The following is a 23,050-nucleotide window of genomic DNA, read 5'->3' on the forward strand; positions in this document are numbered from 1 at the left end:
GCATTTTGAGCACAGACCTCATTGGTGTAGTTCTCATTAAGTAGCAGTTATAAATGGCTGTCCTATGGACTAAATATTCTGTTTGTGGAAGTAAACCTACTGCCTGATAAGGTAGATGTCATGATGTGTCAAGAAAGAGATGCTTAAAATCTTGGCTAATATTAATTTCCATTCATTTGAATAACAGTAGGATACTGTGCAAAGTATAAAAAATAGTAGTATTCCAAACACACCCATGTCTGAATCCTTTTTACTGCACCAAACCTGGCAAGAAATAAAGCAGGATGTATGTACCGTATATACCAACTTTTAATTGCTTGATATTCTCTGTTTATAAAATCTCTTCAGTAACGCAGGATTAGTTCACCTCAGTCGGAAAGCAGATCTTTTCAAAGGCTCATGCTATTGGGATGGGGGAGGGGTTTGGTTTACGGTTATGACAACATTCTAACCATACTTTCTCATAAAAAAAATCTTCCAATACTGTATACCTGAAATGTTCACCTAGCATTCGCTGTCTGTGTTTTAAAAATACGAGTGTAGCACTTTTTTTTCTCGCATAGAATTTGAATACAAACATCAGCATCATAATGTAAGAAAGGCAAAGGTTAGAAATTTGGCTGAATCACACAGCTTGACACGTTTGAACACGAATCAAATGTAACCCTGCAGCATTGGGGGGGTGGGGGGTAGAGAAGGACTGTACATGGTGTGTGAGTTTCATACAAATCGGAAAGAAAAAAAAACACCCTCCTGTACCACCCTTAATGAGAACACATGACAAGTCTGCCAGCCACAATCCAGTATTGGTGTCTTTGCTGGTTTCATAAGATCGTCCAACAGACACACTGAAATTCCTGAAGAATCTTCCAATGATGGCTCCTGAAGTTCCTCTCCCTGACTCCTTGGAAGGTTGTGCAATTTTGGCAGGAGAGACACAGTTCAAATGCTATTGCAGAGTTGGAGAACGAGGGATAGAGAGAAAGATAGAAAGAAATGTGTATCTGTTATGAGGAAGTCCTTGGAGGTTGCATGAGGCTGGAAGCTCAGGGCGTTTTCCTCAAGTCTCTTCCTGTGCCTCTTTCTGAGAGCATGAAACCTGGGGAGTGAGTGTCAATAGTCCTGTCTGACACAGAAAAAGAGAGAGAGAGAGACAGAATGGCTGTGTCTGAAACCGAAGGCAGCTGCCTTGTTGCCCAGTTAGTCAATGACTTCACAAGCAGCATTTCTGTATGCAGGTAACTCCTAAGAAAAAAAAACTGTTTTAGACAGGCTTCCAAGGCACCATCGCATCATATCTGTTGATCTATTTTTGATTGATTTGAAGTGAGTTTTAGAGATAACCAAGCAAATATTTAATGCCTACTATGCTTATTTCTTGGTAGAAATAGAATCATAAGTTGAAGACCATTTAAAATGGATATTTATAAATTAATATACTTGGACACTTTTGATGTAAAGGCTTGAAATTGGGCTCGTAAACAAATATAAATTGTGCCAACATATGAATTTCTTTACAAATGTAAATTTTTAATGTAAGTTGTATTAGATAGTGAAGGAAAAGTAGCCAAACAAGTGACCAGCAGACATGGAAACTTCTTCCCATACTTATAGGGTTGCCAAATTTTTCCACACGAATATGGGACACGAGCATTTTGATCATTTATATACTGGACGGCACTGTCCGAACGGAATAGGACACAATGTTTTCAATACGGGATGTTTTGAGTGGTAAAATAAGGGACAGCACCGTCCATTAGAGGGAAGTGGATGCCCCTTGAGCATTTTGCCACTGAAATATGGGACAAGAGGTGGGATGTTGTAATTTCAGCCAAAATACGAGACTTCCCATCCAATTCGGGACAGTCGGCAACCCTACTTCCAATTGAATTTATACATATTGTGATGACTTAAACATTTTTATAAAATGGAAAATAGTAGTAATTATGAGTATGTGGGTCCAAACTGCCAACTACACAGTCTGACACCATTTGTATTCTTTTAACCAACCAAACTGCATGAACAGGATGGGGTGATATCATAGGCTCCTAAGGATACATCTAGACTGCCTTCAAAAATCGACCAGATGAAGGAATGTCTGGTTCACAGCATCCCAACAAACACCCAACATGTTAAACATTCTAAAAATGGCTGTTGCATTTAAAATTTAACATAACTGTCTTTGTAACACTGCCCCAATAAACACCAACAGGATGAAAACACTGATCCAACAAAACCCAACAACCATTGGCCTTCATTGAGGCAGTGTAAACCAGCCTATAGTAGACATAATGTTGAACACTGAATTGTGCCTTGATGCCTTCCTACTTCTGGATACGCCCTAAAGACTAAAGTATGCACCTACTTCCTGAAAACGCAAGAGTTTCACGATTCATAACGGAACAATGTTTTCATTTTCTGGTCTCCAGTGTTTTCACTCGCATTGGCATATGTTTTTAGTGGATAATGTGATGTTTAGCATATTAAAATTTTAAAAGTTGCCAAAATAAAAAACATTTGGATCCACAGTGCTGATACTTTACAGAGTTGCTATGGCGATCTTTTGACAGTGCCTCAGCTGAGGGGGTAGATGACGAAGCAATGGCCTGAGGTTGGTTACGATGATAACATTAACTACTTCGAGTTATGACAGCCAACAACTACACGTTAAACCTGAACTCATTTTACTCCAATTATCACTTAAAGTTGTTTTTGTTCTCCATCTGGATCGCTTGTTTTGGTAGTTTTTACATTGCTTCTTATGGAGACCGGAACCAGAACAGTCCAGCAGCATTCAGAATTATAATGGTGCCAACCACTGGTTGGCCAGGAAAACTGTGGCTATATAGGTTTTTCACATGCCGCTACGTCTCATGCACAATTGAGCGTTTAAACGTTTCAAAGTATACTCGTTCGCCACATGCACACTATGACTACTTTGTGATACTTTTTATTATAGTCAACTTACACACAAACATCACGCACAAATGCATACAGGTATGCAAGGCTACAAAAACCGGGCTGCATGTGGACAGTGTGAGTGGACTGTGCTGATGACGAAAGTTACGTCACACAGAAAACTGAACTATACTTTAGCCTAACGTGGGCACCATATTTCAAGTTTCGGACACAGCCAATGAGTAAGCGATTCAGTGAAAGAGGCCGAGAGAGGCTGCTTCAACTGGTGTTGGTGGTCACTGTCCTTCACTCTATGCTCTATGTGTCTGGTATATGGCTTAGTGGTGTATCCGCCGGCTCCATTAACCTGTACTTCTCCTCCAGCAAAGGCTCAGCCCCCTGCAGGTGAATAAGTGGCTTGGTCTGGAATACGCCCAGACGCTCCTGGTTCCTCTTGTTGTATATGTTCACCCTGTGCTCTAGTTCTGGGTTGGCCTTCACAGACCCCTCTGATTTAAGGTTCACCGGGCCCACCCTGCCTTTATGGGTAAGGCAGGAGTCCTCAGACAGGGAAGACAGCAGCTCTTTTACCACTGAACTGGGGTCGTGGACGCCCGATTGCGTCCCCAGCGCCAAAGGGCTGCAGTATGGAGGAGGGCAGCAGCGTTGGCCGCTGTAGTCGGAGGTGGAGGCTTCACGTACGGTGGAGCTGCAGTCAGTGGTGGAGCCCAGCGTATGGCTGCTGATACTATGCTGCCGTGCTGTGAAGCTACAGCTGGACCGGGACATGGTCGTGCTGGATGCTTCGCTTACAGAGCTGCCTGTGCGTTCCTGGCCACTGCCTGGTGCGTCAGCACTGACGAGTGAAGGTGGCAGCTGGTTGGGGTTGGTGGGAAGGTGGATGTCGATGGCTGCTGTGGTAATGACGCGTGCACCAGGGTCGGGCACTCCGATGTCTGAATGTATAATGATAAAAAAACATCATGTTACTTAGTAGATAAGACCCATTCTAAACATTAATCAAAGTATCAATGAGTGTGTTTACATGCACTTCAATATGCTGATAACTACCTAAAATCAGCTTATTCAAAAAATACGATAATGCAAGAAAACTGTCTACATGAATTTGAAATAATTTGATTTTTCTCTGCTTTTGATGTCAAACTATCACACACATAACACTTGTGCACATTGGAAAAGCAGCTAAGAACACCTGTAAATTTCTTTACAAGCAACTCGAAATAATCTATAAAAATCTTTGTGTGCTGATCGGTTTATGCTTAAACCGTTTAAGACATTTACATGAACTTACACTTTGTCGGCTTATTAAGCATGATCGGTGTAAGATCATGCATGTAAACATGCTCAATGACTTTTGGATTAGTGGTTGACCAATATACTCTATTGTCCAGATCAGGGTCACAGTCACCACAGATAGACATTGAGGGGAATAGCTTACAGTCGTTGGCGAAAACTAATATCTGCCAGGCCGATTAATCGGCCGATATTTTGCATTTTGAGATTATCGTCATTGGCCATAACCATCCTCTGAAGTTGTAGCTCCCCCTTTTGTTAGGTCCAGGAACTACCAACCTTGTCAACGGATAATGCGTTACAGTCCTGATTGTACATTTTCTCTTTTCAAAAATATTGAGTGAATTTTAATTTCATATCAGCAATTTTGTGCACATCATTTGTACTTGTACATATTTGTACACAATATGTACTGAAATGTATTATGTCATAATGTATATTTTAACCCTACTCTCTAGAAATTGTATCAGCATCGGCAATTGCAAAATCAATTAATTTAGAAGCATGCATTCAATGCAGGCATGCAATGATATGCAGTGCATCCAAGGGATGCACATCATACCAATGGAAATGCAAAAATTAAATGTAGAGATTAAAGTCAGCCAAAAAAGTGTGTGTGTGTGTGTATATATATATATAATATATATATATACACACACACACACACACACACACATATACACAGTACTGTATATATGTTCAGTATAAATATATATAATATGTAAATAATATAATAATAATTAAAATAATAAAAAATAAAGAAACAGTGTCTTACCGCTACTTGGCTCACTGTAATACTGGCTGATGTAGTTATTCATATCATCCTGAATGACACTATCTGAAACAAAACAAGGAGTGGCCATGTGATTTTATGACCTAGTTCAAATCCAGGCAAACCCAGAATGCACTTTAATAAATTATTTTCAATAAAAATGTTTTGTCATAAATTAGTATCATGTTGCTGAGAAACTTAAATCTCAGCAACTGACAGATTACGGCAGCTATAGCTTAAATATATGTATGATGTGGCACATACTACTTAATTCTAACTGGTTAATCGCACCATTCTGCGGTCAAAGATATTTATATAATGACTACTAAATTGTATAATTGACCATTGTTCCAGGCAACTGATTTCCTAGTTAGCTGTACTACTTTCATGTCTTTTGTACCATTCCATAGTCTCTGTCTTCTCACATTATACAATAATTTAAACTCAAATCAATATTGTTGCTCCCTTCAAAATCCTGATTATTTAGCCTGGGTTTATTTTGTGGTATTGACCAGCTCTCTTACATATGCATCTGTGTTTCTTTGAGTGAGCTGCTAGTAGCCTTCAATTGATTGGCTTGTCCAATGTCATGTTCAGCTTTTGAAAATATATATACATGCAATAATGAATAGCTTCTCTGTTCTTTTTATAATAGGGATTAGGGACACACATATTAGTGAATTTATATAACTCAATATCAGTGTAGCACAATATACTTTAGCATAAGCATTATTACTATTCTGATTTTCGATAATGATCATTTCCTACAGTAGGAACTTCCTTATCTGCTTGTCTCCTTCTTGGCCCCCTGACCCAAAAAAAGCACTGTTTGGTCTGTTGCAGAGTCGGTCATTGTCGGGGTAGAAGGTCTTATGATCTGCCTGGCTGAGCGCAGAGTCGACTGCACTTGAAGTGCCATCCGCACATCTCTGGAGACGAGACCCTGCTCACGGCGCCTTTTTTAATTCATTTCTACTGTTTGAAATATTCATCAAACTCAGGCTCTGGAGGAGACGGCCAGCTGACTAAAACAACAACAAGACAATCACTGCCCAATAAATAACACATGAGGATGAACACGACCACACACACACATACACTGACAAACTTTTCTTCAGGAGAGAGAGTGAATACAAGACATTACATTTCAGAGCCTTTCAAAATTTTACCGTGGTATTTATAGTTTCTCCCAAAATAAAATACTTTTCTAAGGCAAAGATAACTACTGCTATTGCTCATACTTAGGTTTTGGATAAAAAAAAATGATAACCCTAAGAATTAAACTTCCTGCACTCTTTGTGCTACAAACATGACTGATACCTCAGAACACCATTTAAACCACCATACAATGCCCTAGCAACCACCCAGAACACACTAGCAACCACCCAGAAAAGCCTAGAAACCACCTAGCAATGCCCTAGCAATCACCCAGAACACCCTAGAAACCACCTAACAATGCTCTAGCAACCATCAAGCAATGCCCTAGCAACCTCCCAGAAAGTAGATGCACCCTTGAAACCACTTAACAATGCCCTAGCAACCACTCAGAAACCACACAGAACACCCTAGAAACCACCTAACAATGAGCTAGCAACCATCTAGCAATGCCCTAGCAACCCAGAACACCCTAGAATGTAGAAACCACCCAGAACACACTATAAACCACATAACAATGCCCTAGCAACCACCCAGAACACCCAAGCAACCACCCAGAACAGCAAAGAAACCACCAAGCAACGTCCTAGCAACCACCCAGAGCACCCGAGAAACCACATAACAATGCCCTAGCAACCAACCAGAACATCCTAGCAACCACCAAACAATGCCTTTAGCAACCATCTAGCAATGCCCGAGCGACCACCCAGAACACCCTAGAAACCACCTAACAAATCCCTAGAAACCACTTACCAATGCCCAAGCAACCACCCAAAACACCCTTGAAATTACTTAGCAATCCCCTAGCAACCACCGAGAACACCCTAGAAACTATCTAGCATCTGAAGAAAGTGTAAAAATGTAGTTACTACAGTTATGATGGTACAATAAATCAAATTTCCAACAGAGCTGTGGCTTTGTTGTTAGCACACATGCTTGGACACAGGTAACTTTTCCTTTACTCACTCTAGTATACTAAACTAGTAAAGACCAAATCTCTCTGTAGTATAGGCCAATATAGTATACTGTAAATAAACCATAATTTTCTTTAAACCATCTTCAAATTGGCACAGAAGCTGCATCTGATGTGGCATATATACCAAGAAAAGATGTATTTACACAAACTGTTTAATGCTTCTCAGATATAGGGGCCTGGGTAGCTCACCAAGTAAAGACGCTGACTACCACACCTGGAGTTGCAAATTCAAATCCAAGGCATGCTGAGTGTCTCAGTCAGGCTTCCTAAGCAACCAACTGGCTAGGGTGGGTAGAGTCATGTTGGGTTAACCTCCTCGTGGTCACTATAATGTGGTTCTCACTCTCGGTTGGGCACGTGGCGAGTTGTACATGGATGCCGCGGAGAAAAGCATGGGCCTCCACACACGCTACGTCTCCGCGGTAATGCGCTCAACAAGCCATGTGATAAGATGGGTAGATTGATGGTCTCAGATGCGGAGGCAACTGAGATTCGTCCTCCGCCACCCAGATTGAGGCGAGTCACTATGCTGCCACAAGGACTTTAGAGCGCATTGGGAATTGGGCATGCCAAATTGGAGGGAAAAAAGTGCTGCTCAGAGGTGGCATAAATGCTTTTAATAGCAATTACAATTTCATAAAAAAGGCTGAGATTAATGTTTAAATATACTATAATATTTTATAACGAGAAATGTGAAATAAATGAAAACATGAAATTATATTATTAAACAAATTCTGAAATAAATGCTTTATAATGACAACAACAAATTTTGAGGCTGCTCTGATGCTACATTTCTACATTTACTACAGCACTGTCAGACTGGAATACTTGTGTGTGAGCGCCAAGATATTTCCTCATATCCTGATGGGTTTCCTTGTTCTTCTGGTGCAGAATTTTACGCTGCCAAAACCTAATCACTATGAACTTTATTTATTTTCGGTGTCTCCATCCAGTATTTCAGGAATCCAGTTCCTGAAACTAAGCAGACATTGAGAGCGATGATTCAAAATGATCATGTCATGCAGTATCTCTTTGTGGTCACTCAGCTCAATAAATTCTCATGTGAACCACAGCGGAGATAAAAGAGACTTCACTCTCAGTGAACCACAACTTCAAAAAGCAGGACGACTTTAAATACATATGAGATCACTCAGCAGCCCTTATAGTTTCTGCATCTTTGTAGCTAAAAGAATAGAAACTAAGAAAGTCATAGGGGTTTGGAATGACATGAGGGTGAGTAAATAATGACAATGTTTTTGTGGAAACTATTATTTTAAACACATCTAACTCCCTTCTTATAAGTGTCTATGTGGTGCCAAATATAAAATGTGGCCGCTAAGACACGTGCCCTCAGGCAACCGTCACTCTGGGTCTCTTCTCTTCGTTTCTGCGGTCTCAAGGGGTCGGCTTGTGCTTTGACAGCTCTTTCTGTTCTCGTGCCATTCAGAGCAAAAAGCCATGGGCTCGCTCCTGGTTCCCATATTTCCCACAATCCTCTGGGGGCTGAAGTGTGGCTTGCACGAAGACCATTGTGGGTTTTTCCAGGTTAAATGAACAGATGTTTGTGCCATAGCTGGGTAATCTTTCTGGAGGAACAAAACCCAATGCACAGAGCAGCCTGTGTGTTTGCGTGTGTGTGTGTATTACAGCTGTACTCCTGCCAAACAGATCCCAATGTGACCTGACATTATGCAGGGACCATTACAGCGGGATGGGATATCATGCAATCTGTCCTATCACAGTAAATACTGAAGGGATGTTATTGTCTGTGTTCAGAGGCTTGGCTGATTTTATGCTCGGTTTATAGAGGAGTTCAGGAACAGGTACTGCTGAATCTAGTTTTTATGAAAACTTGGTGCATGGAGCCATACCTGTGATAAAATCAAGTGATTTATTGCTTTTATAAAATAGAGGCTACAGAAATATGATAAAAGACACGTTTAATAAAGTTAAATTTTTTATTATTATCTATCGCTATTTTTTTTGAAGGAATAGTTCAAACAAAAAATTCTGTCTTAATTTACTCACCAACATGTTGTTCCAAACCAGTACGTGTTTTTTTTTTATTTTTTTAAATGTGCAACTCAAAAGGAGAAAAATAATGGAAAATTCTCACAAAACCTGTCAAAAAAATGTCCTTTAAAATAAAAATAAACAAATACATAATATTTTTTGCATGTAGAAAATTAAGCCTATTTAAAGAGCCATTAACATTTTTTACACTGTGACATTCTTTTCATGAGTTACACACATTATACCCCCCAATTCTCATTACCTCAATGCAAAAAAGATAGTTATGATGATATTCTCATTACCACAATGTGAAAATAATAATATATATTTAAAAGGATAGTTCACAAAGGAAAATTCTCTTATTATTTACTTACCCTCATGCCATCCCAGATGTGTATGACTTACGTTCTTCTGCTGAACACAAAGACTTTTAGAAGAATATCTCAGCTCTGTAGGTCTATACCAAACTATGTTCATTTCTACAGAGAAATGGTATATATGAACAGTTTCATTTAGGATTTAGGCCCCATCACAGTACAGAGACTGCACTTATCAGTTACAAATGACTTGCTCTTATCATCTGATCACAGCTGCATTTCTCTTCTAGTGCTTTTAGATCTTAGTGCTGCCTTCAACACCATAGATCACGACATTCTCTTGAATAGGCTTGAGAATTATGTTGCCATTTGTGGACTTGCATTAGCATGGTTTAGGTCTTATTTAACAGACCGCTACCACTTTGTATGTGTAAATAAGGAATTGCAAATCAAACAAAAGTATGGAGTGCCACAGGGATCAGTTTAAGGGCCTCTGCTTTTCTCCTTATATATAATTTCCCTGGGAGACATTATCAGGAATCGTGGAATTCCACTGTAATGCAGACGATACCCAAACTTTATATTTCTTCTAAACCCGACGAATTTTCACAATTCTCCAAATTAGCAGAGTGTATCAATGAAATCAAAGATTGGATGGCCAGAAATTTCCTTCTACTCAATTCCGACAAAACAGAGGTACTATTTATTGCACCAAAAACCTCTAAAAATAAGCTGCTAAAATGAAATTTGACTCTCGATGGATGTACTATTACATCGTCTTCTACAGCGAAGAACTTAGGTGTTATATTTGATACCAATCTGTCCTTTGAAAATCAAATTTCCAATGTTTTTAGAACAGCATTCTTCCACCTCAGAAATACTGCTAAGTTACAACACATGCTCTCTGTTGCTGATGCCGTAAAATTAATTCATGCGTTCATGACCTCAAGACTAGATTATTGTAATGCATTACTGGGAGGATGTCCAGCAAGTTCAGTAAATAAACTTCTATTGGTTCAAAATGTAGCTGCCAGAGTGCTGACTAGAACCAAGAAATATGATCATATTAGCCCCATTTTATCGTCGTTACATTGGCTACCTGTTAAATTTTTTATTAATTTTAAAATTCTGTTAACTACATACAAAGCTTTGAATGGTCTAGCTCCACAGTATTTAAGTGACCTTCTACCATGCTATATTCCATCACGTTCATTACGATTGCAAAATTCTGGAGAGTTAATAGTTCCTAGAATATCAAAATCTACAAAAGGAGGTAGATCCTTTTCCTATTTGGCTCCTAAACTATGGAATAGTCTCCCTAACACTGTTCCGAACACAGACACACTCACTCAGTTTAAGTCTAGTCTAAAGACTCACCTATTTAGCCAGGCATACACCTAATTGATCCATCAACTCACAATTAGGCTGCTTTAGTTAGGTCTGCCAGAACCAGAAACATTTCTCATAATCTATAACTCTGCAATAAATTGAATGGCATCTACGCTAATATTATGCTATTTGTTTCCCTGTCTCAACCTCGGGATTCATATCGGCCAGATCCAGCTCCGTTCCTGTTTGGTGTCGGACTCCACTGTTATGTGTCTCTGAGTAATGACGACAAACTACAGCCGGCACTAGCCAGACATCACTTCAGTCTTTTATGATGGACATTAGAGGATAAACTGATGCCAACTCCAACTGTAAGACATCGGATACTTCATATGCCTGAACCTTGGACTTAGGATGGACCCCACCGAACCTCACAAAAATGACCTGCCATTGATCTCTGCCTGCATCACCTTTGTCTACTGATGGACTACACTCTTGAAATGGAATACAAAGACTATCAATTAATTGCCAACAAAAGCCATCATCAGCCAACTAACAAAGGACAATGTGTCTGTGTGAACTTCTGCAGTTAATCCAGAATGGACTTCAAAGACATTAGTCACTAATCTTACAGTTCATACTAAATCTTTGTTTAAACACTGGCCCTTTACACTTGCACTTGTGTTTAAACCATGACCTGCACTGCACACAAATAACTGATATTGGCATTATATTCATGCTGTTTAGCCAGAGGGGAACTGGCCCCCACAGTTGCCTGGCCTGGTTTCTCCCAAGGTTACTCATTTGCAAAAAAAAAAAAAAAAAAAAAAAGAAAAATACTCAGTTCCAGCAGCAATCCAAGCAGTATTCAAAACTTTGCTTCTAGGTCCATGCAATCTATCGATCCAGGCCGTTAGATTCAGATCCAACAGACAAAAACCCTCTGTGCATAAACACACACACAAAAAAAAAACAAAAAAACAATGACCATGTGCTAATACTCTAAATTCATGTAACACTATCTTTAAAGAAAACAAAGAAAATACAAATGTATTTACATCTATCTTTAGAACAAACATGTTCCTCAAAATAGGGTCCATGAAAGATGTAAATGATGAGGAAAGCTTCACATTATAAGCTTCTCAAACTTCCTACCTTCTATTCCTTCTCTACTTCCTTATATTGGGGTGACACCTTGCTCAAAATACTCTCGAGTTCCCCCAGTGGTTAGGGTGATCACAACAAGAATGAACAGTGAAAGAGGCAATAGATGCATACTGAACAGTGAAACTGTTCCACAGTCTCCAGAAGCTAAATGATAAGTGTGTGAGAGAAACAGATCAATAGTCAATCAAAGTCCTTTTTTACTATTATTCTCCACTTTCACTTGCACATTCTTCTTCTTTTGTTTTTTGCCGATTCACATTCTTATATCACCACCTACTGGATAGGGAGGAGAATTTATAGTAAAAAAGGACTTAAATATTGATCTGATTCTCACCATTGTACAAAATTAGCATTGTACAACAGCATTTTATTTAGTATAATACAGTAAAAACATTACTGTTACGGTAAAGGTTATCCTCACTGAAAACAATTGGAATAGTAAAAATAAAAGATTCAGACAGAATTTTCATTTTTCAATGAATTATTCCTTTAAGAAATATAGTTCATTATCCTAGCTGTAGGCTGTTTGTGGTTGCCTAGCAACATAGCAACTTATTAATATAGCATGGCAGTCACAGGTATGCGTTTATAGTGATTTTCCAATGTTAAAAGGATAGTTCACCCAAAAATGAAAATTCTCTCATCATTTACTCACCCTCATGCCATCCCAGATGTGTATGACTTTCTTTCCTCTGAAGAACACAAACACAGATATTTAGAAGAATAATTCAGCTCTGTAGGTCCATACAATGCAAGTGAACGGGTGCCAACATTTTGAAGCTCCAAAATCCACATTAGGGCAACATAAATGTACTCCAGATATTTCTGGTGGTTAAATCCATGTCTTCTGAAGTGATATGATAGGTGTGGGTGAGAAACAGATACATATTTAAGTCCTTTTTCCTTCACTTTCAATTTCTTCTTCTTTTTTTGGTGATTCACATTAGTTGTGCATATCGCCCCCTATTGGGCAGGGGGAGAATTTATGACAAAAAATTTCTTAAATATTATTCTGTTTCTCACCCACGCCTACCATATTGCTTCAGAAGACGTGGACTTAACCACTGGAGTCTTATGGATTACTTTTATGCTGCCTTTATGTGGATTTCGGAGCTTCAAAATTTTGGCACTAATTGCACTCTATGGACCTACAGCGCTGAAATATTCTTCTAAAATCTTCATTTGTGTTCTGCAAAAGAAAGAAGGTCATAGACATCTGGGATGCCAGGAGGGTGAGTAAATGATGAGAGAATTTTCATTTTTGGGTGAACTATCCCTTTAATGGCTTTGGACGTGGCTCATCTAATCAGAATTTAGAGTTGCAACTATCTATTTTATAATTAAGTTTTTGCTAAATCTACCAATGACAGGTGAATTAATAACATTTTCCAGCCATAAATATTTCTCACTGGTTGTGAAACTGTATTATTCTTTATTTTATGCATAAACAAGAAACAAAATCCCACACAATGATGCTGCTTGCGAATAAACAATTTAATGAATACAACGTTTCGGTCATGCGACCTTCGTCTAAGACCTGATGAAGGTCGCATGACTGAAACGTTGTATTAATTAAATTGTTAATTCGTACAGCAGTGTGCAGGATTTTGTTTCTTGTTTATTTACTTCAGTTATTTTTCCTACGCACCTGCTGATAATTAATCAGGTGTGCAGTGTTTTTTTTTTTCTTATGCTTTATTTTAATGAAAATATATATTTTTACCCTGTGGAAATGGCAATATTTGGCTGTTTTTTAAACTTATTTTTTTGGCTTTCATCTTGCATTTTGCTGACAAATAGTGCAGGTCATTATGTCACTCGCAGAATAATTTTTTAGATACTGTAAATATTTGTTCTGCCACATTTTATGTACAATAGGACTATACATGGCATCACGTATGATTGCATTATGTCTGTTTGCATGCTACTGTATAATTTACATGAATATCTGTAGAGAATAACCACACAAACGTATGTACTTCATTCTGAAAAATCTCTTGACATATGGCTTTTGTCCCCGCTTCAGTTATATGCGTTACTCAAACTGAGGCCTAATTCCAACTCGAGGTTAAATGTTAACAGAACAACGTTTTCATCTACAGCAATCTTCTCTTTGTGATACTAGGCAGGTATTTCACTCTTATTAAAAGGACAGGCTAGGTGGTCATTCAAACTGAACATGCTCTTGCGTCAGTCTGTGCAAAAATATATTTTTATGTAAACGTGCTAGATCAATGTCTTTGAATGTTGTGCCACGTCTTGCTCTTTTCAGTGTCTTGCGTAGTAGCACCATGTTTTTAAGATGCCGTGTCAACTTAAAGGAACTTCAACTTTAACATGAATTGAGACATCTGCATTAATTTCTATTCGTTGTGCAGCACTGAGCTTTTTTTAACGCAACAAAGTGTTCAGTCTAAACGGCCCCTAAGAGGACAGGGCTGGGTACCTAGAGGAGGTCTGGGCTCTCTGGTATTGGCCCGGCACACGTTGTCAGATCCAGAGGGCCCCAGACCGTCTATTTCTTGGAAGCTACTGCTCTGTTTCCCCCACACGTGGTGGATCTGCATGGCAGCTTCCTGCTCAGCGGCCAGATCCAGATCCTGCTGCGCCAGGTGAGCCCTCAACTGCCTGATCTCGAACTGAGAGAAAGAGAAATAAAAATGTGAATGTGAATAGTAAAAGACTGATATATCTAGGTCCATTAATCAGCCAACATTTGGCAATTTGAGATTATCAGCACATTGGTTGATAACTGCGACCACCTGACCAATACAGTGTGTCAGGAGGTTCAAAATCTACCCACAGCTTTGTCAATGGAAAATGTATATTTTTGTATTTAAATATCTTTTATCTTTTCTTTTTTTTTAAAAAATCCTTTATTTATTAAAAAAAAATAGAATTTTGTAAAAATATTTTTTACGTTGTTTTTACATTTGTTTTTATTTAAATTGTATTTTTATTACCTTAATCCTACCTACCCTAACCTAACCTACCCCTAACTAGCATTTGTTTGTGAGTAACAGAAATCATTGAATTAATATGAATTAAATGAAATTGAATTTAGTTTAGACTATTTAGGCACTTCATCAACTCTTAAATATTTATATGAATATTAATATTTATTGCATTGCATTGTATTGCATTAGACAACAAAATATGAAACCAAATGTTCAATATTTTTAAGATCGATAGCACAAGCACACTTTTCAAGCAAAAAGAATTCACAGAAATATGTAAGTTATGAAGAATACCTGACTGAAGAATATGAGTACATAGGTATATAATTACATCTCTTCAGCTCATCGAATATATTTATCATTCACAGTACTACAAATCATTATACATAATCTGTATCATAAACGCTTCGGAATTAGATCTATTCGCTACGCCATAACATCAACCAATAAGCTTAATTTGTTTAATCAAAGTCCAAACACTCAACATAATCAAAGGCCTCTAGTGTACTCAGGGCCAGTATGCTGTTATCGACAGGCCTCAGATCTGTCCAGAAAAACCATGTTTGGACATTTCTGTCATTATCTCATCTGCCGTTTTTCCCCGGGAGAAGAAACAACAGAAACACATGTTTTGAGATGGCATGTTTCAGTGGTGTACATTGATGGCTGAATTTAAGCCAGTCAGAATGGATGGGATTGTGTCCTTTATCAGACTGGTGGGCCCAGGACTGACGCAGGGGTCATGTGACTGTTTTATATAATACACTGTGTTAGATTTCAGTCTGAAACAGGAGCTTGCATCATTCAGCGAGACCCGACCAGAAATAAAGCATGTGTTTAAAAATATGTGAGTTATTCTGGAAACCGTATATTGTTGCGATTCAAGTACATTAGAATGTGTGGACATCAGTGGCATGGAATTCCGGGCAGAAATATCAGTTTAAAATATTAAAATCTCTTTTCCTATAGTTAATTTGCAATAACATGTCAATATATGAAACAGACTGATTTACTGAAAAATATTGTTTAGTATTTATAGGTGATTACATGGGTGCTATCTTCTTGAGCAGCTGAAATTGAACTCAGGATGGATTCTGTGTCAGAGTGCTGCCCTCTGCTGGTGAAATACACAATGCCACATGATGAGTAAGAATTTAGGACTGAGATTAAAGAGCTGTTTTGAGGGGAGAAAAACATAAAACAAGAGTGAATAGACCTTATTCACGCTAGCGCCATCTTTGTTGTCATGTTGTCTGGAGTTCTTTGTATACTGAATGTTCTTGGACATATATTTTATCAATGTTTTGTCCGTGGAATGTTCCAAAAACACTTTAAACTACAGTACAGCCCATTGAAGAGACTAAATCTATCCCTCACAGCCTCATTGTCATTCTCATTAAAAATCAAAGATGGCGCTAGCGTCTTTCATTGGCCCTTGTGATTTAGTCTTATGCTGCAAAATAATTTTCTTACGCAGTAAGAAAATTTTTTTTTTTAATAATAATAATAATAATATTTCAATTTCACATAAAAATCCATCAAATTGAGTAATCTTTAATAAAATAAAAGATATTTTAAATATTAAATAAAAATTTATACTTTTTTTTTAAACAGTACACAAATTATTTTTATGGAATTTTGTTATGAAATTGAAATGCGTAAATCTTAAAAATATAATTTTTTAAATAAATTATTATTTTTTATTTTTTTGTCTTGTGTGCTTTTGTCCTGTAAAAATATCTAAACATCCTTAAAACAAAATGCATTTACTTGACAAGAAAAATTGCATAAGATATTAAGACTAGCATTCTGAGAATATAGTATCTTGAAATACATATATATATATATATATATATATATATATATATATATATATATATATATATATATATATATATACAGGTGCATCTCAATGAATTAGAATGTCATGGAAAAGTTCATTTATTTCAGTAATTCAACTCAAATTGTGAAACTTGTGTATTAAATAAATTCAGTACACACAGACTGAAGTAGTTTAAGTCTTTGGTTCTTTTAATTGTGATGATTTTGGCTCACATTTAACAAAAACCCACCAATTCACTATCTCAAAAAATTAGAATATGGTGACATGCCAATCAGCTAATCAACTCAAAACACCTGCAAAGGTTTCCTGAGCCTTCAAAATGGTCTCTCAGTTTGGTTCACTAGGCTACACAATCATGGGGAAGACTGCTGATCTGACAGTTGTCCAGAAGACAATCATTGACACCCTTCACAAGGAGGGTAAGCCACAAACATTCATTGCCAAAGAAGCTGGCTGTTCACAGAGTGCTGTATCCAAGCATGTTAACAGAAAGTTGAGTGGAAGGAAAAAGTGTGGAAGAAAAAGATGCACAACCAACCGAGAGAACCGCAGCCTTATGAGGATTGTCAAGCAAAATCGATTCAAGAATTTGGGTGAACTTTACAAGGAATGGACTGAGGCTGGGGTCAAGGCACCAAGAGCCACCACACACAGACATGTCAAGGAATTTGGCTACAGTTGTCGTATTCCTCTTGTTAAGCCACTCCTGAACCACAGACAACGTCAGAGGCGTCTTACCTGGTCTAAGGAGAAGAAGAACTGGACTGTTGCCCAGTGGTCCAAAGTCCTCTTTTCAGATGAGAGCAAGTTTTGTATTTCATTTGGAAACCAAGGTCCTAGAGTCTGGAGGAAGGGTGGAGAAGCTCATAGCCCAAGTTGCTTGAAGTCCAGTGTTAAGTTTCCACAGTCTGTGATGATTTGGGGTGCAATGTCATCTGCTGGTGTTGGTCCATTGTGTTTTTTGAAAACCAAAGTCACTGCACCCGTTTACCAAGAAATTTTGGAGCACTTCATGCTTCCTTCTGCTGACCAGCTTTTTAAAGATGCTGATTTCATTTTCCAGCAGGATTTGGCACCTGCCCACACTGCCAAAAGCACCAAAAGTTGGTTAAATGACCATGGTGTTGGTGTGCTTGACTGGCCAGCAAACTCACCAGACCTGAACCCTATAGAGAATCTATGGGGTATTGTCAAGAGGAAAATGAGAAACAAGAGACCAAAAAATGCAGATGAGCTGAAGGCCACTGTCAAAGAAACCTGGGCTTCCATACCACCTCAGCAGTGCCACAAACTGATCACCTCCATGCCACGCCGAATTGAGGCAGTAATTAAAGCAAAAGGAGCCCCTACCAAGTATTGAGTACATATACAGTAAATGAACATACTTTCCAGAAGGCCAACAATTCACTAAAAATGTTTTTTTTATTGGTCTTATGATGTATTCTAATTTTTTGAGATAGTGAATTGGTGGGTTTTTGTTAAATGTGAGCCAAAATCATCACAATTAAAAGAACCAAAGACTTAAACTACTTCAGTCTGTGTGCACTGAATTTATTTAATACACGAGTTTCACAATTTGAGTTGAATTACTGAAATAAATGAACTTTTCCACGACATTCTAATTTATTGAGATGCACCTGTATATATATATATATTTAGCATAAATCTAACATAACGTTAGTGAGGTTCATGCTTAAAACAATACACACACACACACACACACACACATATATATATATACGGTATATATGTATGCATTTGACATTTACAGTGAAAAAATACATTCATCTAATCATCTTACGTAAGTTTGGTTCTCCAGTAAATTTATCATAGTATGTTATGATATTTTACTGGAAAACAATATCAAAAACAGCCAGTCCATGTTGTGCCCATAGTACTTGCATTCTTAGCAGTACCTGTCAATGTAAGTGTCATTGGCACAATATACATACTTTTCTGTGTCATTTTAGTAATATAAATGTATGAGAGGAGTGGAGAGGAGAACAGAGCACTCACAGCTTGTTCCTGACAGATCTGTGTGAGTCTCTCCAGCTGTTCTTCTCTTACTGCTTTGGTTTTCTCATACTGCTGGATCTCCAGCTCCATTTCCACCTTCACCTGCAGCACATACGCTATAGAGAAAACACAAAGTAAAGAAGAGTATAAGCTAATTAAAATACAGTGTGATCCAAAAGTTTTAAAGGGGAGAATGACAAATAAATAAATAAATAAAATAACTTGGAGAATCATGTAGATACCATGTGACATGAATTTTGCTTCATAATCATTCTTTACTGTGGTATGTACCAAGATGCCATGGTATGACCATCTGATGACCAACATTGTACAATGATACAGTCTTAGTCATTTTTGAATGGGAATGCCTGGAAATTACATACCCACATTTTGAATTATCCTATTGCTGCAGCAATTCAAGCACAAATCACCTTCTGAACATTGAATTTGAAGTTATATAACCTTTCAAAATGGTATACTGTATACTCACTGTCAGGATTAATGAATAATTCTACAGTACAAAAATGGTAAAAACACGACTGTAGCAGGAGGCATGGTGCTCATACAAGTGATGCAAGTTTGAATATGGATCTTTTGCTCATCCCATTCTCCCTTTGTCTTTTACTATAACTATAAAGTGCTATGGTGTCATCATCTGATACCATCACAGTACCATGGTACTACCTTTTTGCAAGGGTCCCATAATTTCCTGTTCTCTCTGCTGTATATATTGTCAATAAATAATGACAAAAAACATGACAAAATAAATAAATACAATTTATAAAAAATTTATAAAATGCAATAAATTCAATAAAATTGTAATGCATTAGAATTTAAATATATTTAAATAAAAATGTTATAAAAAAAGAACTACTGTAAAAAAAACAGTCCCTTTGACACTAAATGTTAACAGGTTTAACACATATTGGGCAATTTGAATAAACTCAAATAACTGTGCTCTTGAAACATACAATGCTGCCAAATACTAAATGACACCTTGATCCACACCTAAGCAGTGAGCCAATTTCGCCAATTTCGTACTCCATGACTCCACATTAGCGGTCGTCTGACATTCATTTGTCTGGCTCTGGTGGGCTTCTGCTAAGAGGGCCAAAGGCTTTCTATCAGAGGTGACCACAGGTGCTCTGCTCTCTGCTGTTCACTCTTAATAAAGCCATATCCACATGACCTCTCTTATCATCTACTCATTCTCCACTCTCCATATCAATTACACTCTGCTCACACTGCTACCATCTGCCCAAAGAACTCACAGCGTGCCCTGCTGCATGGCAATGTGTTACACTGCATCAGTTGTTCCTATGATATTCGTCATACAGAAAGCATCATGTTTGCCATTTTTTCATGTTCAGGATTATTAAATATAATTTTATATATTTTACATATATATAAAAAATGTTTTGTTCTGTATAATTTTGTATATTTTAAATATTTATGTTAATAAAGCACTGAGAAATACACTATATTGCCAAAAGTATTCGCTCACCCATCCAAATAATTGAATTCAGGTGTTCCAATCACTTCCATGGCCACAGGTGTATAAAATGAAGCACCTAGGCATGCAGACTGCTTCTACAAACATTTGTGAAAGAATGGGCCGCTCTCAGGAGCTCAGTGAATTCCAGCGTGGTACTGTGATAGGATGCCACCTGTGCAACAAGTCCAGTCGTGAAATTTCCTCGCTACTAAATATTCCACAGTCAACTGTCAGTGGTATTATAACAAAGTGGAAGCGATTGGGAATGACAGCAACTCAGCCATGAAGTGGTAGACCACGTAAAATGACAGAGCGGGGTCAGAGGATGCTGAAGCGCATAGTGCGCAGAGGTCGCCAACTTTCTGCAGAGTCAATCGCTACAGACCTCCAAAGTTCATGTGGCCTTCAGATTAGCTCAAGAACAGTGCGTAGAGAGCTTCATGGAATGGGTTTCCATGGCCGAGCAGCTGCATCCAAGCCATACATCACCAAGTGCAATGCAAAGCTTCAGATGCAGTGGTGTAAAGCACGCCGCCACTGGACTCTAGAGCAGTGGAGACACGTTCTCTGGAGTGACAAATCACACTTCTCCATCTGGCAATCTGATGGACGAGTCTGGGTTTGGCGGTTGCCAGGAGAACGGTACTTGTCTGACTGCATTGTGCCAACTGTGAAGTTTGGTGGAGGGGGGATTATGGTGTGGGGTTGTTTTTCAGGAGCTGGGCTTGGCCCCTTAGTTCCAGTGAAAGGAACTTTGAATGCTTCAGCATGCTAAGAGATTTTGGACAATTCCATGCTCCCAACTTTGTGGGAACAGTTTGGGGATGGCCCCTTCCTGTTCCAACATGACTGCACACCAGTGCACAAAGCAAGGTCCATAAAGACATGGATGAGCGAGTTTGGTGTGGAAGAACTTGACTGGCCTGCACAGAGTCCTGACCTCAACCCGATAGAGCACCTTTGGGATGAATTAGAGCGAAGACTGCGAGCCAGGCCTTCTCGTCCAACATCAGTGTCTGACCTCACAAATGCAATTCTGTAAGAATGGTCAAAAATTCCCATAAACACACTCCTAAACCTTGTGGAAAGCCTTCCCAGAAGAGTTGAAGCTGTTATAGCTGCAAAGGGTGGGCCGACGTCATATTAAACCCTATGGATTAAGAATGGGATGTCACTTAAGTTCATATGCGTCTAAAGGCAGATGAGCGAATACTTTTGGCAATATAGTGTATTTGTTTATGTTGGTCAACTTTAGATATTTCTCGTAAAATACCTTAAATTGGTTCATTTTAAACAGTACCAACTCCACTCCCTCAGCTATTGAGGCCGGAGTTTCTTTGCACTCAAGCAGTGCTAACATAACCTTGTCCATGTGCTCAAACACTCGTCGTCCATCTTCCCTAGTACCACTTGGCTTAAATACAACATTTTCCTGCCTTTGCCAATTGGAACATACCATCATTTTAAATAAAATTAACCCTCGCCTCTCTCTTTACTTTAGTACACCTAGTATGATGAACGTGTTTCACTTTCTGAGTTCAGTCATTAATTTTTTCTTTTCTTTCTGGGCTTACAGCAAATAAAGTGGTTCAACCATCCAGAGACATTAAATAAATTAATAAATGATAAAAGTCTAATTAAAAGCTTAAATTCTTGAAAAAAAAAGTTAGCATACATAGTTTGGATGGAATCTTTAATATTTTTCCTTAAAAAAATCAGCAGAGAAACTATTTTATTTAAAAATAATATTAATATTTGAAAAACGTTTGTCAACCAAATCAATCAGGTGGTGTAACCAATATGTAGGTAGCAAAAAAACGTGAAAAACATAAAATTAAATTCAACACATGAAAAAATCTTAGAAAAAAGGGAAGACCCCTTTAGACCCACATGACTGTGTATTAGGTTTGAAAAAAATATCAGATATTTACATTTTTTTATGAAAAGGCACATTTTGTTCAGGTCAAATGGAGTAACCCTAAGAAAAATTCTTGCGATTTGTAAATATATATATATACAGTTGTGCTCAAAAGTTTGCATACCCTGGCAGAAATTGTGAAATTTTGGCACTGATTTTGAAAATATGACTGATCGTGCAAAAAAACTGTCTTTTATTTAAGGATAGTGATCATATGAAGCCATTTATTATCACATAGTTGTTTGGCTCCTTTTTAAATCATAATGGTAACAGAAATCACCCAAATGGTCCTGTTCAAAAGTTTACATACCCTTGAATGTTTGGCCTTGTTACAGACACACAAGGTGACACACACAGGTTTAAATGGCAATTAAAGGTTAATTTCCCACACCTGTAGCTTTTTAAATTGCAATTAGTGTCTGTGTATAAATAGTCAATGAGTTTGTTAGCTCTCACGTGGATGCACTGAGCAGGCTAGATACTAAGCCATGGAGAGCAGAAAAGAACTGTGAAAAGACCTGCGTAACAAGGTGATGGAACTTTATAAAGATGGAAAAGGATATAAAAAGATATCCAAAGCCTTGAAAATGCCAGTCAGTACTGTTCAAACACTTAAGAAGTGGAAAATTCAGGGATCTCTTGATACCAAGTCAAGGTCAGGTAGACCAAGAAAGATTTCAGCCACAACTGCCAGAAGAATTGTTCGGGATGCAAAGAAAAACCCACAGGTAACCTCAGGAGAAATACAGGCTGCTCTGGAAAAAGATGGTGTGGTTGTTTCAAGGAGCACAATACGACGATACTTGAACAAAAAGGAGCTGCATGGTTGAGTTGCCAGACAGAAGCCTTTACTGTGCCAATGCCACAAAAAAAGCCCAGT

General features: G+C 38.1%; 1 protein-coding gene across 6 annotated transcripts in view; it reads right to left on the reverse strand.

Moving 5' to 3' along the window:
* Positions 1-438: 438 nt before the first annotated feature.
* Positions 439-23,050, reverse strand: part of LOC127437413 (transmembrane protein 266-like) — a 99,351-nt gene continuing 76,739 nt past the window's right edge. For all 6 annotated transcript variants that reach the window (XM_051692299.1, XM_051692300.1, XM_051692296.1 and 3 more), the window contains 4 exons: positions 18,758-18,873; positions 14,388-14,580; positions 4,988-5,050; positions 439-3,854 (listed from right to left, as the gene is read on the reverse strand). In XM_051692299.1, the coding sequence (XP_051548259.1) occupies positions 3,217-3,854; positions 4,988-5,050; positions 14,388-14,580; positions 18,758-18,873 (1,010 nt within the window). In that variant the 3' untranslated portion in view covers positions 439-3,216. The remainder of the gene's footprint in view (positions 3,855-4,987; positions 5,051-14,387; positions 14,581-18,757; positions 18,874-23,050) is intronic.

This window comes from Myxocyprinus asiaticus, chromosome 48, assembly GCF_019703515.2.
Source record: "Myxocyprinus asiaticus isolate MX2 ecotype Aquarium Trade chromosome 48, UBuf_Myxa_2, whole genome shotgun sequence".
In the NCBI taxonomy this organism is placed as follows: Eukaryota; Metazoa; Chordata; class Actinopteri; order Cypriniformes; family Catostomidae; genus Myxocyprinus; species Myxocyprinus asiaticus.